General features: G+C 44.5%; 1 protein-coding gene across 7 annotated transcripts in view; it reads left to right on the forward strand.

The window, feature by feature from the left end:
* Nucleotides 1-14,103, forward strand: part of CTBP1 (C-terminal binding protein 1) — a 372,662-nt gene that overhangs the window by 302,479 nt on the left and 56,080 nt on the right. For all 7 annotated transcript variants that reach the window (XM_068106031.2, XM_068106032.2, XM_078772389.1 and 4 more), the window contains one exon: nt 7,002-7,132. In XM_068106031.2, coding sequence (XP_067962132.1) covers nt 7,002-7,132 — 131 coding nt within the window. The remainder of the gene's footprint in view (nt 1-7,001; nt 7,133-14,103) is intronic.

Consider the following 14,103-nt stretch of genomic DNA (forward strand, 5'->3'; position numbering starts at 1 on the left):
TATCTTCTCGGTAAGAAATTCCCTTTTCGTACGTACTTGGCATTTGTAGCCGTCACTTTGCAGGATTTAATTTCGTACAGGATTGAATAAAAAGACAGCATGTTGTACGTCATAATCATTCTGCTCTATTCACCCCATCATTTGCCTGAGGTCATCTTCCATCTGCGTGGAGGTTTGCTCACATCACCGTCATGGTCTCCAATTCCACTGCTTCGCCGATGACATCCAGCTTTTCATCTCCACCAAGTCCGTCTCCACCGACACCCACTCTATCCTGACAAACTGCATCACTGAAATAAAATCCTGGCTTCAAATCAACTTCCTCAAGCTTAACTGTGATAAATCTGAAATAATCATCATTGGCCCAAAAACGCTCACAAAATCCACCCATAACTTTGCCCTCAACATCGACGGTATCCCAGTATCCACCTCCCCTCACATCCGGAATCTTGGCGTCATCTTTGACCAAACCCTTTCCTTCGACAAATACACTAAACAGATCACAAAGTCAGCCTTCTTTCACCTGAAAAACATTGCCCGTCTCCGCTCATCCCTCTCCTCCACGGCTGCAGAAACCCTCATCCACGCCTTCATCACCTCCCGTCTGGACTACTGCAATAGCCTCCTCTATGGTTCACCCTCAAAAATCACCAATAAACTCCAATACATTCAGAACTCCGCTGCCCGTCTACTCACTCATTCCCGGACCCGTGACCACATCACCCCCGTCCTTTACAAGCTTCACTGGCTCCCCATCCCCCAGAGAATCCAGTACAAAATCCTCCTCTTGACATACAAAGCCCTCCATAACCTGGCCCCATCCTACCTGGCTGACCTCCTCTCCAGACACACTCCCACCCGCAACCTCCGCTCTGCTGGTACCAACCTCCTGACCCCCTCCATCCGGACCAAATTCAGATCCTGGGGGGACAGGGCCTTCTCCATCGCTGCTCCCACCCTCTGGAACTCACTACCTCACACCATCAGAGACTCCTCCTCACTCACCACATTCAAAACATCACTAAAGACCCACCTGTTCAACGCTGCATTCAACATTCAACCCACAGCATTTAACCCCTGACTATCTCTTCTCCTTCTCCCTCCTTTTGCTTTAAATATTTCCCTATTGATTCTTGTCTTGTCTTTTTGATTCTTGTCTTATATATATGCCGTATATCGCTGCTGTTTGTTTTCTTGATTCTTGTCTTTTTGCAATTGTTGTTTTCATGTATTGTTATGCATTATGTTTTCCACTCTGTCAAAGCGCCTTTGGGCTTCTGGAAAAGCGCTATACAAAATAAATGAATTATTATTATTATTATTATCACCTTCGTCAGCCAACTTCTTCTTTAACAGCCACGATTATTCCCTCGTTCTTGCGGGGTTGGCCTGGGAGGGAGGGGAAATGTTTGGCTGAAGTCTTTCACAAACAGGCTGGCCAGGCCTGACATTCGACTAAGTTTAGGACAGGAATTTGTAATTTGTTCATGGTGCCGGTGATAGCTTCCCTACTCTTATCGAAGGACACCATGGGGTCTTTAGCATCCATGAACTAATACCAGTGGACATGACACCCGTTTTATGACGGCAAACACCCTGCCTGTGAAAGCCTGACATGCGGTTTACAGCTGGGCCGAGATTCAAATCCAGGCTAAACGGCTTAGAGGTGAGTGTGCGTACGTCTAGGCCATTCTACCACCCATCTTCATCAGCTATCCTCGCTGTTTATAGTTGGGACTAGAAGAAGAAAAAAATCACTTCCGCGTCTCCGCGAACCTCAATGTTGTTGGTGGTGGTGTTGTTGTATAGCTCCGGACAGTTCTCTTGACCAACCCCACAGCACGGAGACAGCCGATCAAAATCCCCAAAACGACCCAATTATCCTATCCCCTAAATCCAGGATGGTGTACCCCTGCCTTCACAAAGTCAGTAGAGAGAGAGAGAGACGAGAGACGACAGACGACAGACGAGAGACGAGAGACAACAGACGACAAAAAAAAAGGAAAGAAAGAAAGAGAAAAACAGAAAAAGAGAAAGAATGGGCCAATCCATGAGAGGGAATCGGCTCTGACTGTGACCACGCTGTCAAGTTATAAATCTTTCTTTATATATGATGATGATGTTTTGTAATACTGGCTACCACCGGGTGGTGCTATATGATGTATAGCCCTGTATAGCAGAAAATCTAGAAAGAAACTAGAATTTTTATTTTTTATTTTTTTTGCCTCTGCTGACTAAGTTGCCGGAGGCATTATGTTTTCAGGTTCCGTGTCTGACTGTCCGTCCGTCCGTGTGTACGTGATAGGTTTTCATTGCCACAATAACTTGAGAATGGTTGATAAGATTTAAAACAAGCTTGGATGAAGTATGTACTGTGATGTAAAGATGAACTGATTCGATTTTTGGGTCAAGAGGTCAAATGTCAGACGTCATGTTCGGTTAAAATCCTGTTACCACGATGACTTGTGAACCAGCGATGGGATTTTGACCAAAGTTGGTACAAGTATGTATTCTGATGCAAAGATAAACTGATTTAGTTTTGGGGTCAAGGTTCAAAGGTCTGTAATAGTTTTTTGTTACCACGATAACTTAAGAATGGCCCGAAGGGAACTAAGTTAAACTTTGTACAAATATGTATGATGACGCAAAGATGAACCGATTAGATTATGGGGTCAAGAGGTCAGAGGTCCAGGTACGTAAAAATTCTGTTTCTGCGCTAACTTGTGAACCAGTGATGGGTTTTTGACCAAAGTTGGTATAAGTATGTATTATGATGCAAAGATAAACTGATTAGATTATGGGGTCAAGAGGTCAGAGGTCCAGGTACGTAAAAATTCTGTTTCTGCACTAACTTGTGAACCAGTGATGGGTTTTTGACCAAAGTTGGTATAAGTATGTATTATGATGCAAAGATAAACTGATTAGATTATGGGGTCAAGAGGTCAGAGGTCCAGGTACGTAAAAATTCTGTTTCTGCGCTAACTTGTGAACCAGTGATGGGTTTTTGACCAAAGTTGGTATAAGTATGTATTATGATGCAAAGATAAACTGATTAGATTATGGGGTCAAGAGGTCAGAGGTCCAGGTACGTAAAAATTCTGTTTCTGCGCTAACTTGTGAACCAGTGATGGGTTTTTGACCAAAGTTGGTATAAGTATGTATGATGACGCAAAGATGAACCGATTAGATTAATGGGGTCAAGAGGTCAGAGGTCCAGGTACGTAAAAATTCTGTTTCTGCGCTAACTTGTGAACCAGTGATGGGTTTTTGACCAAAGTTGGTATAAGTATGTATTATGATGCAAAGATAAACTGATTAGATTGTGGGGTCAAAAGGTCAGAGGTCCAGGTACGTAAAAATTCTGTTTCTGCGCTAACTTGTGAACCAGTGATGGGTTTTTGACCAAAGTTGGTATAAGTATGTATGATGATGCAAAGATGAACCGATTAGATTATGGGGTCAAGAGGTCAGAGGTCCAGGTACATAAAAATTCTGTTTCTGCGCTAACTTGTGAACCAGTGATGGGTTTTTGACCAAAGTTGGTATAAGTATGTATTATGATGCAAAGATAAACTGATTAGATTATGGGGTCAAGAGCTCAGAGGTCCAGGTATGTAAAAATTCTGTTTCTGCGCTAACTTGTGAACCAGTGATGGGTTTTTGACCAAAGTTGGTATAAGTATGTATGATGACGCAAAGATGAACCGATTAGATTATGGGGTCAAGAGGTCAGAGATCCAGGTACGTAAAAATTCTGTTTCTGTTCTAACTTGTGAACCAGTGATGGGTTTTTGACCAAAGTTGGTATAAGTATGTATTATGATGCAAAGATAAACTGATTAGATTTCGTCGTCAAAGGTCAGAGGTCATGTCAGGTAAAAATGTGATATTGGGATTTAAATTATGGGATTTAAATCAAATTTGGTATAAGTATGTATAATGATGTAATAATGTGGGCGGAGGCATGCCGGTCGACGTCGTGACGTTGAAGAATGCCGTTCTCGTTTTCACTCATCGAGGGTCGAAACAGGTCATTGTAAGCGTGCATTAGAATTCAAAACACAAACGACCAATTTGAGACGAAACAATTGAACACGAACCTGGACACAAATTTTATTTATTTATTTCAGCTTCCCGAGCTCTCAACACGCAAAACTCCACATGTGGAAATAATTGCATTCCCAAATAAAGAGGACTGTAAACAAACCTCCGGAACCACTGCTTCCGTGACAATTAAAAGCGAAATCGTAATGAAGCACGACTTTGTGGGGCCTTGTCGAGATTAATCGAATTGCTCCACAGAGCATACAACTCCTCGACAAAACATGCGAGTTAATGGGAGGTAAATTTTTAATTTTTGAACCTCACTGGGCAAACTGACTGTCGCTCTAGCCTCGTATGGATGTGCAAAAGCAAGCAAATTGATGCTGAAGCTAAAACGGGAAACCCCGCACTGCCCAAATTGATGGCAGTTGATGATAAATCCAAGGCACGGATAATTTCCGTGCAAGACGGGTTGGCAGCCAACGGGTGGCAAATGTCCGCTGTGACTTCATGGCAAGATCAATGAAAAATATTCCCCAGGCCAGTATAATTCCCACTATACGTATTGATAGTCTTTACGGTGGAAAAAACAAAAAAGGGCTGGTGGGAGGTTGGTTGCCATGGAGCAGTTAATCGATGGACCCTTTCTCTCGGCTGGAGGTACTGCTTATGATATTGTAATCCATAATGTCTTGTTAATACTTTTCTTTGCGGGGGCAAAGAGGTGGGGAATAAAATGACCTTTTTCAATTCAAGAAGAAAGGTCATTTTCATTTTAAAGGTCTGGCCTCTTGACTTTTAATAGTGCTTTGTGTTGTCCCCTTTACATGCATACCTTTTAAAAGGGCGTCGGAAGAGCTGTGCACCGAAGTAAGTTGTAACTGGAGATACGGGGATCGATTTTAGCTTCTAAAGCAGAAATACACATTTTTGAACGGTCCATTCCACGCAGGTCATGTGCTCCATTGCCATGGAGAGAATACTTAGTATAGCCGAGTGTGCTCACGTTTGGGGGCTCGTCATGACAATGGTTTCACTCGCATTGCCTTTTCCCGGCACTGATGGGACCGACACGAGAAAGTGTAACGGTGTTGGAGAACCAGGCCGTTACATTACATTAATGGTGTGGGATATCACTACGAGGTGAAGCGTGCTGCATATTGGGCAATCGGCCTGAGTTGAGAGTGTGGGTTCGGTGTGGCCGGTCCCCGCCTGTTTAATGTAATTTTGCAGTATTTTAGGCAAATCCTTTTGTTACTGTTTCATTGTTGCTTTTCTTTTTACCTCCACCACCGAAGGTGGATGGAGGTTATGTTTTCACCTCTGGCTGTGTTTGTTTGTTTGGCTGTGAACAAGATGTCTCAAAAAGTTATGGATGGATTCAGATGGCATTAGGCCGGTCGTGTATGTAGGTGAGGTAGTGTATGTCACAAGGACAAAATGTTTAGATTTTGGTGAAGATCCGGATCCGGATACGAGAATTATTTAATTCTAAGTGATTCTTCACCATTGAATGATAGAGCCAAAACCGATACATAGCACGATATCTCAAAAAGTTATGGACGGATTGGACGAAACTTGGTGAGCCGGTTGTGTGTGTGACAAGACCGAATCGATTCGATTTTGGTGAATATTTGAATATGGATTCGGATACGAGAATTATTTAATTTTTAATTGATTCTTCGCCATTTAGAGATCAGACGAAAAGCGACACATAACATGATATTTTAAAAAGCTATGGACGAGTTATCACTAACCTAGGTGGACGAGTTGGTTAGGTGACGAGAACAAGCCGATTCGATTTTGGTTCAGGTCCGAATCCAGATCTGGCCTCGAGGCATTCAGATGTGATCAAGTGCTGCAGTTCCCGAGATGTGTGCTGAAACTTCACAACTTGGTATTCTTGATGCTTTGTTGTTTCTGCAGTGAATGTATTTGGTAGCTTATAGATTAGTTGGGCAATCAGAGAGATCCTCAATGATTATTGTTGACAGTTGGACAAGCACTACAGAGACAAAACTTCCATAACATATAGTACTCGTAAAAAACTGTTTAAAACTACTTTTTGATGGTCGTTGCCAGCACTTTTTCGTCGCTTGACTTGACTTATCCCGTAATTTACATCCGAAATAGCCTGAATGTATACAGTCCATTCCATTCTGCGCAGTACAACCGCAGGTTCTGCATTGCTGATCCATTCTGAATAAGTAAAATTCTCCATACATACAATCGTATGTTACACCAATCCCTGGTGCTGGCTTAGCGGTTAGGGTGCCGGCTTGGGATCCTAGGATCCTGGGTTTGAATCCCGGTCGATCGCTAAATTAACGCCAGGGGGGTTGACTCAGCCTGTCATCCTTCCGTGGTCGGCCAATTGAGTACCAGCTTGCTGGGATGAATGATCACGGTATGTACCCCGATTTAGAATAGGTACACCGTATCCCTGCGCATTGTAAGAGGCGACCAAGGGTTGGCGTCAGGAAGGGCATCCGGCCATAAAAACATTGCCTCAAACAGGGAAACATAATTGTCATGGGGCCCACAAGGCTAACCCCCGCTCTAGCGGGGAAAATGGCCTTAAAACGATCATTCATTCATTAATATATACAATCGTGTGTTAACGTATGGAAATTGAATGCCAAAAAACTATTGTTTTAAAAATAATTATTCTTGCATAAATATATATATTTTAAATTTTTGCACCTAAACGCGGCTTTTACATCAACCCAACTCGCTCCCTGTTGTTTGTATCCTCGCCTAGCATGGCCAGCGTATCCCTTAATTGCTGCACTTTCATCTGGTAAGTGTGACATTTTATCTAACCTTTACCCAAGGTGCCAAGCGGCAGACATGTTAAACCTCGTGACTTGATTTGAAAAAAATGAATAAGTTCCAGTGCAGGTTTGACTCACTGAATAGTGTTTTTTGCCTCATCGTACCTCTTCCGTGATGCACAGATGCGCCAAGGAGCCTTCCTGGTGAATACTGCTCGGGGTGGCCTCGTGGATGAAAAGTCGTTGGCGTTGGCCCTCAAGGAGGGTCGCATCCGCGGAGCCGCACTCGATGTACACGAGACAGAACCGTACAAGTATGTTTCTGAATGCAAGTGATATGCCAATGAAGTAGGAGCGTGTCATGAACCTGTAGAACGCTGAATTATTGTAATTTGGGTTCTCAAGTTGTGTGTAAACGACACTAATTTTAATTCCTTTTATTTTGCTTTATATTATACATACACTCTAAAACATTGAAATACCCCTGCTCTCCCCTCCCTCACCCCCACACTTCAAAGTAGGGCATCCATGTTGAAAAGTTTTTCACAACATCAATGTATCCGGCTAGAGTTTCAGGCATTTCATAGAGGTGGACTGAAAAGAAAAATGGCCACGCAGCCAACCTGCATATGGTGTAATGACACTGTTGCCTGGGCATGTTGTGGAGCACATTGCACACAATGTGCAAGCATGTCCCGCATGTTCATTTGATGGAAGACCATGCGATCAGAAGAGGCAGACATTGTAGTTTTGTAATAAAAGGTGGATCGTGCAATCTAAGGAGGCAAGCATTGTCCTGTGTAATATGATATTCTTCAGTCTGTGACAGCTATGTTATTTTGACTCTTTGATGTACTTTTGGGGTATAATGATGGAAGATCGAGCATTCTAAGGACGAAGGCATTATCCTTGGTAATGTGATATTCTTGAGTCTGATAGTTACTGTTCTTTTGACTTTTTGATGTGCTTTTGCGTTATGTCCTTTCGAGAAAAGGGTGATTTATTATCCTGTACACTGTTTGGCATGGGCCTGGTTGGCCCTTTCATTCAGAAAGTTACAAATGCTAATGCGGCCATCATTAAATCCTCTTAAAAACGAGGATTCATCCATACATGCTGTTGCATTCCATTGGTGAGCAGTTCCGTCCTTTGGTGCACCACTGCAGTCTCGTGGCTACATTATCTGAGTTTAGGAACAATCTTATTTGTGGACCATTGGACATTGGCCTTATTCTTCTTTGGAGTGAATGTCTACAGATGTTGATTAAGAATGTGCGACTTCATGACATTGTCGTGAACTGTTCCACTTCAGTTGTGGATGAGCATGCAGGTCGAATTTGAATACAAACAAGCAAATTCATAAGGAAGCACGATGATTGCGAGAACACCGAAAATGGACAGAAGTTAGGTTCTCACCACTGTCTGACTCTCTGTCTGTGAGCAGGATATCTCAAAAAGTTGTGGACGAGTTATGACAAAACTAGGTGGATGAGTTGGTTAGGTGACGAGAACAAGCCGATTCCATTTTGGTTCAGGTCCAGATGCAGATCCGGCCTATCAGTGGGATACAAAACGTAAACTGTTCAGCCTATTTTGTTTGTGTTTGTTTGACTGATATTGACTCCTGATTGAACTGCTGAACAGAATGAGTTGAAAACTTGCCATTGTACTCTGGGTGTGCAGGGAAAGCTGTTAGTGGGTAAAACTAATTCACACTCCCGGAAGTGGGAACATTACAAGAACTGAAGCACTGGACGGAATGAGTTGAAAACTGGTGGTTGTACTCGTGGAGTGCATGGGCAGGCTTTAACCGTTTAAAAAGAATCATAGTTTGGGGGCGTTGCCATTAGGAGAAGGACCCCACGTCTATATATCCATCCCCCATAGTTTGGGGGCATTTCGAGAGGGTATTACAAGTTGCACTGAAATACCCCCAATTCTTGAGAGATCATCCCATCCATAAGGGCGGGGTTATTCGCTCGTATATTAAGCTCACGGTGTATTAAATATTTCGACAATATAAACGAACCCTGACGACACTTAAAAATAGGGGCAATGCTCCTGGACTCAGCTGGTAGAACCAGGGAACCACTGGTAGTTGTGGATGACCCACAGAATATGTAACGGAGAAGAAAGTCAATACCAATTTTTGGGGGCAAACGTTTTTATGCCGTGAACAAACATTCAGCCATCACGGGTGATGAAGGTTGTGCTCAAGTTTCATCAAAATTATGTGTGTAGTTTCGGAGAATAAAACAAATAATAATCTTTGGGCCAAACCCTGTAAAACCCTCTGGAGTCTAGACCCTGATTTATTTATTTTTATTTTTATTTTTTTATGCCGTGAACAAACTTTGGTACATCGCACTAAAACTGATGAAGGTTGTGCTCAAGTTTCAACAAAATTATGTGTGTAGTTTCAGAGAAGAAATCAAATCACAATCTTGGGGAGCAAACCCCATAAAACCCTCGAGACCCCAATTTTTTTTATTTATTGCCGTGAACAAACAAACTTTGGTACATCACGGGCGATGAAGTTTGTACTCAAGTTTCATCGAAATTGTGTGTGTAGTTTCGGAGAAGGGGTTCTGAGTGTTTACATCCAGCTTGACTGCCTGACTGACGGACACCGTGCGATGCTGATACCTCCCCATAAAAAAATTAATCAATTCACCTTGAGTGAATGTTTCCTTTAATGATATCACATTGGTGGAATGTGGATGGGTAGCTCTTCGCCAATGATGCAGAATGCAGATGCTTCCACAGGTGCTCAATTGAAATCGTATCCCAAAATGACGTTGACCACGTTTTTTCCTATTCCGGATTATGGTCTCATGTGCGGTGTGGTATGGAGCACCGTCATCCTGAAGAACATGGCCATCAAATCTCAGCATGCCTTCTTGATATAATGGAAGACATCTTTACTATCTTATTGTGCATTACAAGATTGAGACGTCCTTCAAAATACACCAGATTGGACTTTTCACCATGTCAATCACTACTCCTGTCATAACACGCCCACCTTCATTCTTGACGGCAGGTGAGCAATCCATGGTTAATGAAATTAAATTCGTAGCTTGAATGAAACTTTTGAAAATGGCAGGTTATGGCTGAGATGTGTTCCCAAACTCCATAATGTTTTTCAAAAAAATGAATTTACTGGTGTTACGTGGTCCTCCCGGTAACTACCTGGTCTGGGTGACCCCCGGACCGTGGGAGGACCCCGCCAGAAAGATATATGATTTATACGCTTTCGTAACGCAATCAACATGACGTCCAGTCAATAAGAAACCCCACACCAAGGATCCAGAGTAATCAATAATATATTCCCCCAAGGAATCAACAACCATCAACAATCAACAATCAATCACTAAGATGGCCATCTTACATATGCGTTCCCCCCTTTCCCCACTCACGACCACTTGGGTCACTGTCCCTCACAATGTCTCTCTTCTCCGCACACGGGCGGTTGAACGAACCCCGGGCGGACGTGCTCCAAACGTGCACGTCTCGTACCGGGGACAGCTGCTGCAGCGCACACCTCCTTGCCAAGCAACGGGGCAAAACCAAGCACGGCTTGCAACGCGCGCGAGGCCCAAGGTACGACCCGTACGCGTCCTTGTAGACGGTGAGGCGAACTGTGCCGGACGCTTGGTTCCGTGCACGAACCCACGGCGACTTGACGTGTAAATGGGTAATTACCCCGCCCAGGTAACTCCTCTCGCCAGACGGGCTTTCAAACGCAGCGTTCCCCACGCTGCTCAATATCGATACTGCTCGCGTCGGAGCTCGGCGGGGAAGAGGAAAAAGATCGCCGCTTCTCCCGGACCTCGTGTCTTTCTTCTTCCGTTTCCGGTCTCCTTTTCCCCAGAAGGGCTCCTGACCCTTTAATCACAACAACCTTTAACCGACTAAACATTAATAAGCAATTACCTGAATAGTAATTCCCATAAATTCACATAAATCCATAACACTCCCCCCTTCAAGAAAGAAAGTTTGAACCCAGCGAAAACTTTCTTTGCCGGCCAACTTTGATAAACAAATCAGATAACTCACACCCCCAAATCATCAGTTCCCCCCGGGCACAGTTATCACTTAAAAATAAAGCAACAAAATTTCACACAATCCCCTAGATTAATTCCCTCTGGACCAAGCGTCAACCACTTCTAGTTTCTCTTGAATGACGGTTAAGAGGTGGTGACCAAAGCCCCCAAAGTTAAACCTCTCGATAGCACTTTTTCGGGAGGCCCAGCGGAGTATTCCCTACATGGACGCCTTAAGGAATGTGGAGTTCACGGTTAGTCCGTGTAGGAGCCCCGGCTCGGCGGCTCCCCCATATATAGTGCTTCAACTTCTCCAGACTCCTAACGGTTACGGTGGGACCCCTTGTCCCAGCCGTTACCTGACTGGCGGTCTCCTTCTCGGCCAGTGCTCTGACATTCATTCTTTCGGGAGGTGCCGTAACTCTGGGAGCCTCCATAGTAATATCGGCTGCTGCCAACCCCAAAACTACTGACAAGTTGTCCTCTTCTGTAGACCTCTCGACGCCTACGAAATGCCTTCCCTACTGTTATGGTCCGACCCTCCAAATCCTTACCATGCCAATTCTTCTCTGCCTCTCTGGCGTCTCTTGTGCTTGCAAACGTGACAAAGCCGAACCCTCTTGACCGTTGCGTTTCCCTGTCTTTTACCACCCGCACTTCCACCAGCGGCCCATATCTGTTGAAGACAGAGGTCAGAACTTCTTCCTCTGTGTTGAAGTTCAGTCCCCCTACAAATAACTTGGAACTTTTGTCGCCATCCCGAGCGGGGGTGGTGTTATTTCCCCTGCGGGGCTCTTTACCCACCCTCGGGTTACCATAAATTTGCCCCCCGGCCAAATCATTCCCGATAATCACCGATACTCCCTCTACAGGAAGCGTGGCTTGTAAACCGACGGTGACCGGTCCTGACACCAAATCGGATTCCAAATGGATGACATGAAGTGGGGCACTAACACAGCCACCGATCCCTTGTAACCGAACACTATCACCAGTTGCGGTACTCTTTGACAATGGCAAAATGCCTTCAAGCATTAAGGATTGATGGGCTCCTGTGTCCCTCAAAACCCTAACCGGTCTTGGGTTAGTCAAGTCTCCCTTGAGTGAGACCAACCCCTCATAAATAAATGGTTGGTAACTCTTCTGTGGGCGATTTCTTACGCTTGCCATCGCATTCGGAGTGGTAATAGTCGGACTCCGCTCTGGGTTTTCCCTTTTCATGAGGTAACAACTGGACATCAAGTGTCCAGGTTTCTTGCAAAAAGCGCAAGTAGGCCCGGAGGAAAAACTCGTGGTCTGCCTCGGGCCCCCCGAAAAATACGTTTGTCTTGGGCCCATAGCCCCCTGATTTCGAACAGTTCGGGTATCAGCGTTGTCCCCATAATCATCTCGAGGCCGCCGCCATGTATTGTCGTTCTCCGCACCTGCTGTTCCACACCTCCCCTGCGGAGATCTAGGCGAGGAGTTAGGTTTGTGGACCCCTATCCGGTGTGTTAAGGCATAATCATCTGCCATGGTGGCTGCGTCCCACAACTTCGGTACTTTCTTTTCCTGCAGGTACACTTTGATGTCCTCGTGGACACACTGTTGAAATTCCTCCACCAGCATCAGGTCACGCAATGCTTCGAAGTCGTTCCCGACTCCTTTCGACTCACACCACCGATCAAACATGTTTTCTTTCACTCTAGCAAACTCCACATGGGTCTCACTCTCCCTCTTCCTGGCATTCCTGAATTTTTGCCGGTAAGCTTCCGGAACCAACTCATAGGCTTTGAGGATGTGCTTCTTCAATACCTCATAATCTGCACATTGGTCCATTGGTAGCGCCGAATAAATCTCTTGAGCTTTACCCACCAGCACACTTTGCACTAGTATGGTCCAGGCCTCCTCCGGCCAGTTTAACTGTCGAGCCACTTTCTCAAAGTGTGGAAAAAATTGAGTGACTTCCTTTTCACTGAAGGGTGGAACCAGCCTCACATGTCTACCCACCTCCCAGGTGTTCTGGCTAGGTGTCGACCCCGTCAGCAAGGGTGGTACCTCTCCCCGTTCTCTCATTAAATCCAGCTCCTTGAATTTAATCTCTTGCTGAAGCGCCAGATCATGTTCCTTCAACTCCCTTTCGGCTTTTCTCTCCTCTGCTTCGAGTTCCCTGGCAGCTCTCCTCTCCTCTGCTTTTCTCCCTTCTAACCTTTCCTGGAGTTCTCGTTCCACTCTCCTTTCCTCTGCTTGTTTCTCTTCTCTCCTCTCTTCTGCTTTCCTTTCTTCTTCTGCTCTTTCCTTTTCTGCTTTCCTTTCTTCTTCTGCTCTTTCCTTTTCTGCTTTCCTTCCTTCTTCTGCTCTTTCCTTTTCTGCTTTCCTTTCTTCTTCTGCTCTTTCCTTTTCTGCTTTCCTTTCTTCTTCTGCTCTTTCCTTTTCTGCTTTCCTTTCTTCTTCTTTTAACCTTTCCTGGAGTTCTCGTTCCACTCTCCTTTCCTCTGCTTGTTTCTCTTCTCTCCTCTCTTCTGCTTTCCTTTCCTCTTCTGCTCTTTCCTTTTCTGCTTTCCTTTCTTCTTCTTTGATCCGTTCCTGGCTCCGTAATTGCAACTCCAGTTTCCGGAGCTCAACGTCTTCTGGTTCTTCGGGTAGCCACTCCCAGGCTAACTCGTCCCATGTTCCTAATCCCACCATAGACTGTATCACCGTGGTCTGCAACTCTGCCTTCCTCAAATTAGTTCGGACCTCCAAGTTAAAATGTTTGGCCAATTTCAAGAGGTCCGCTTTTAGTAACGCTCGGAACTGTGCCTCACTAGGTGTTACCGCAAAGTTCTGTGCAACAAACGCCATGGTTACTATCGTTAACACCTGTTAACCTTCACCCAAGACTTTACCACAATTTCTCGAAAATTTACCAATTAATAATTAATTAATAAATTTTAATTAATAAAAATTATTATTTTATTATGTTATACAATTTTATATCCCGGAATTCAATTGGACGAGCCCCCAATTCTGTTACGTGGTCCTCCCGGTAACTACCTGGTCTGGGTGACCCCCAGACCGTGGGAGGACCCCGCCAGAAAGATATATGATTTATACGCTTTCGTAACGCAATCAATATGACTTCCAGTCAATAAGAAACCCCACACCAAGGATCCGGAGTAATCAATAATATATTCCCCCAAGGAATCAACAACCATCAACAATCAACAATCAATCACTAAGATGGCCATCTTACATATGTGTTCCCCCCTTTCCCCACTCACGAC

This window comes from Myxine glutinosa, chromosome 2 (assembly GCF_964187855.1).
Source record: "Myxine glutinosa chromosome 2, kmMyxGlut1.1, whole genome shotgun sequence".
Lineage (NCBI taxonomy): Eukaryota > Metazoa > Chordata > Myxini > Myxiniformes > Myxinidae > Myxine > Myxine glutinosa.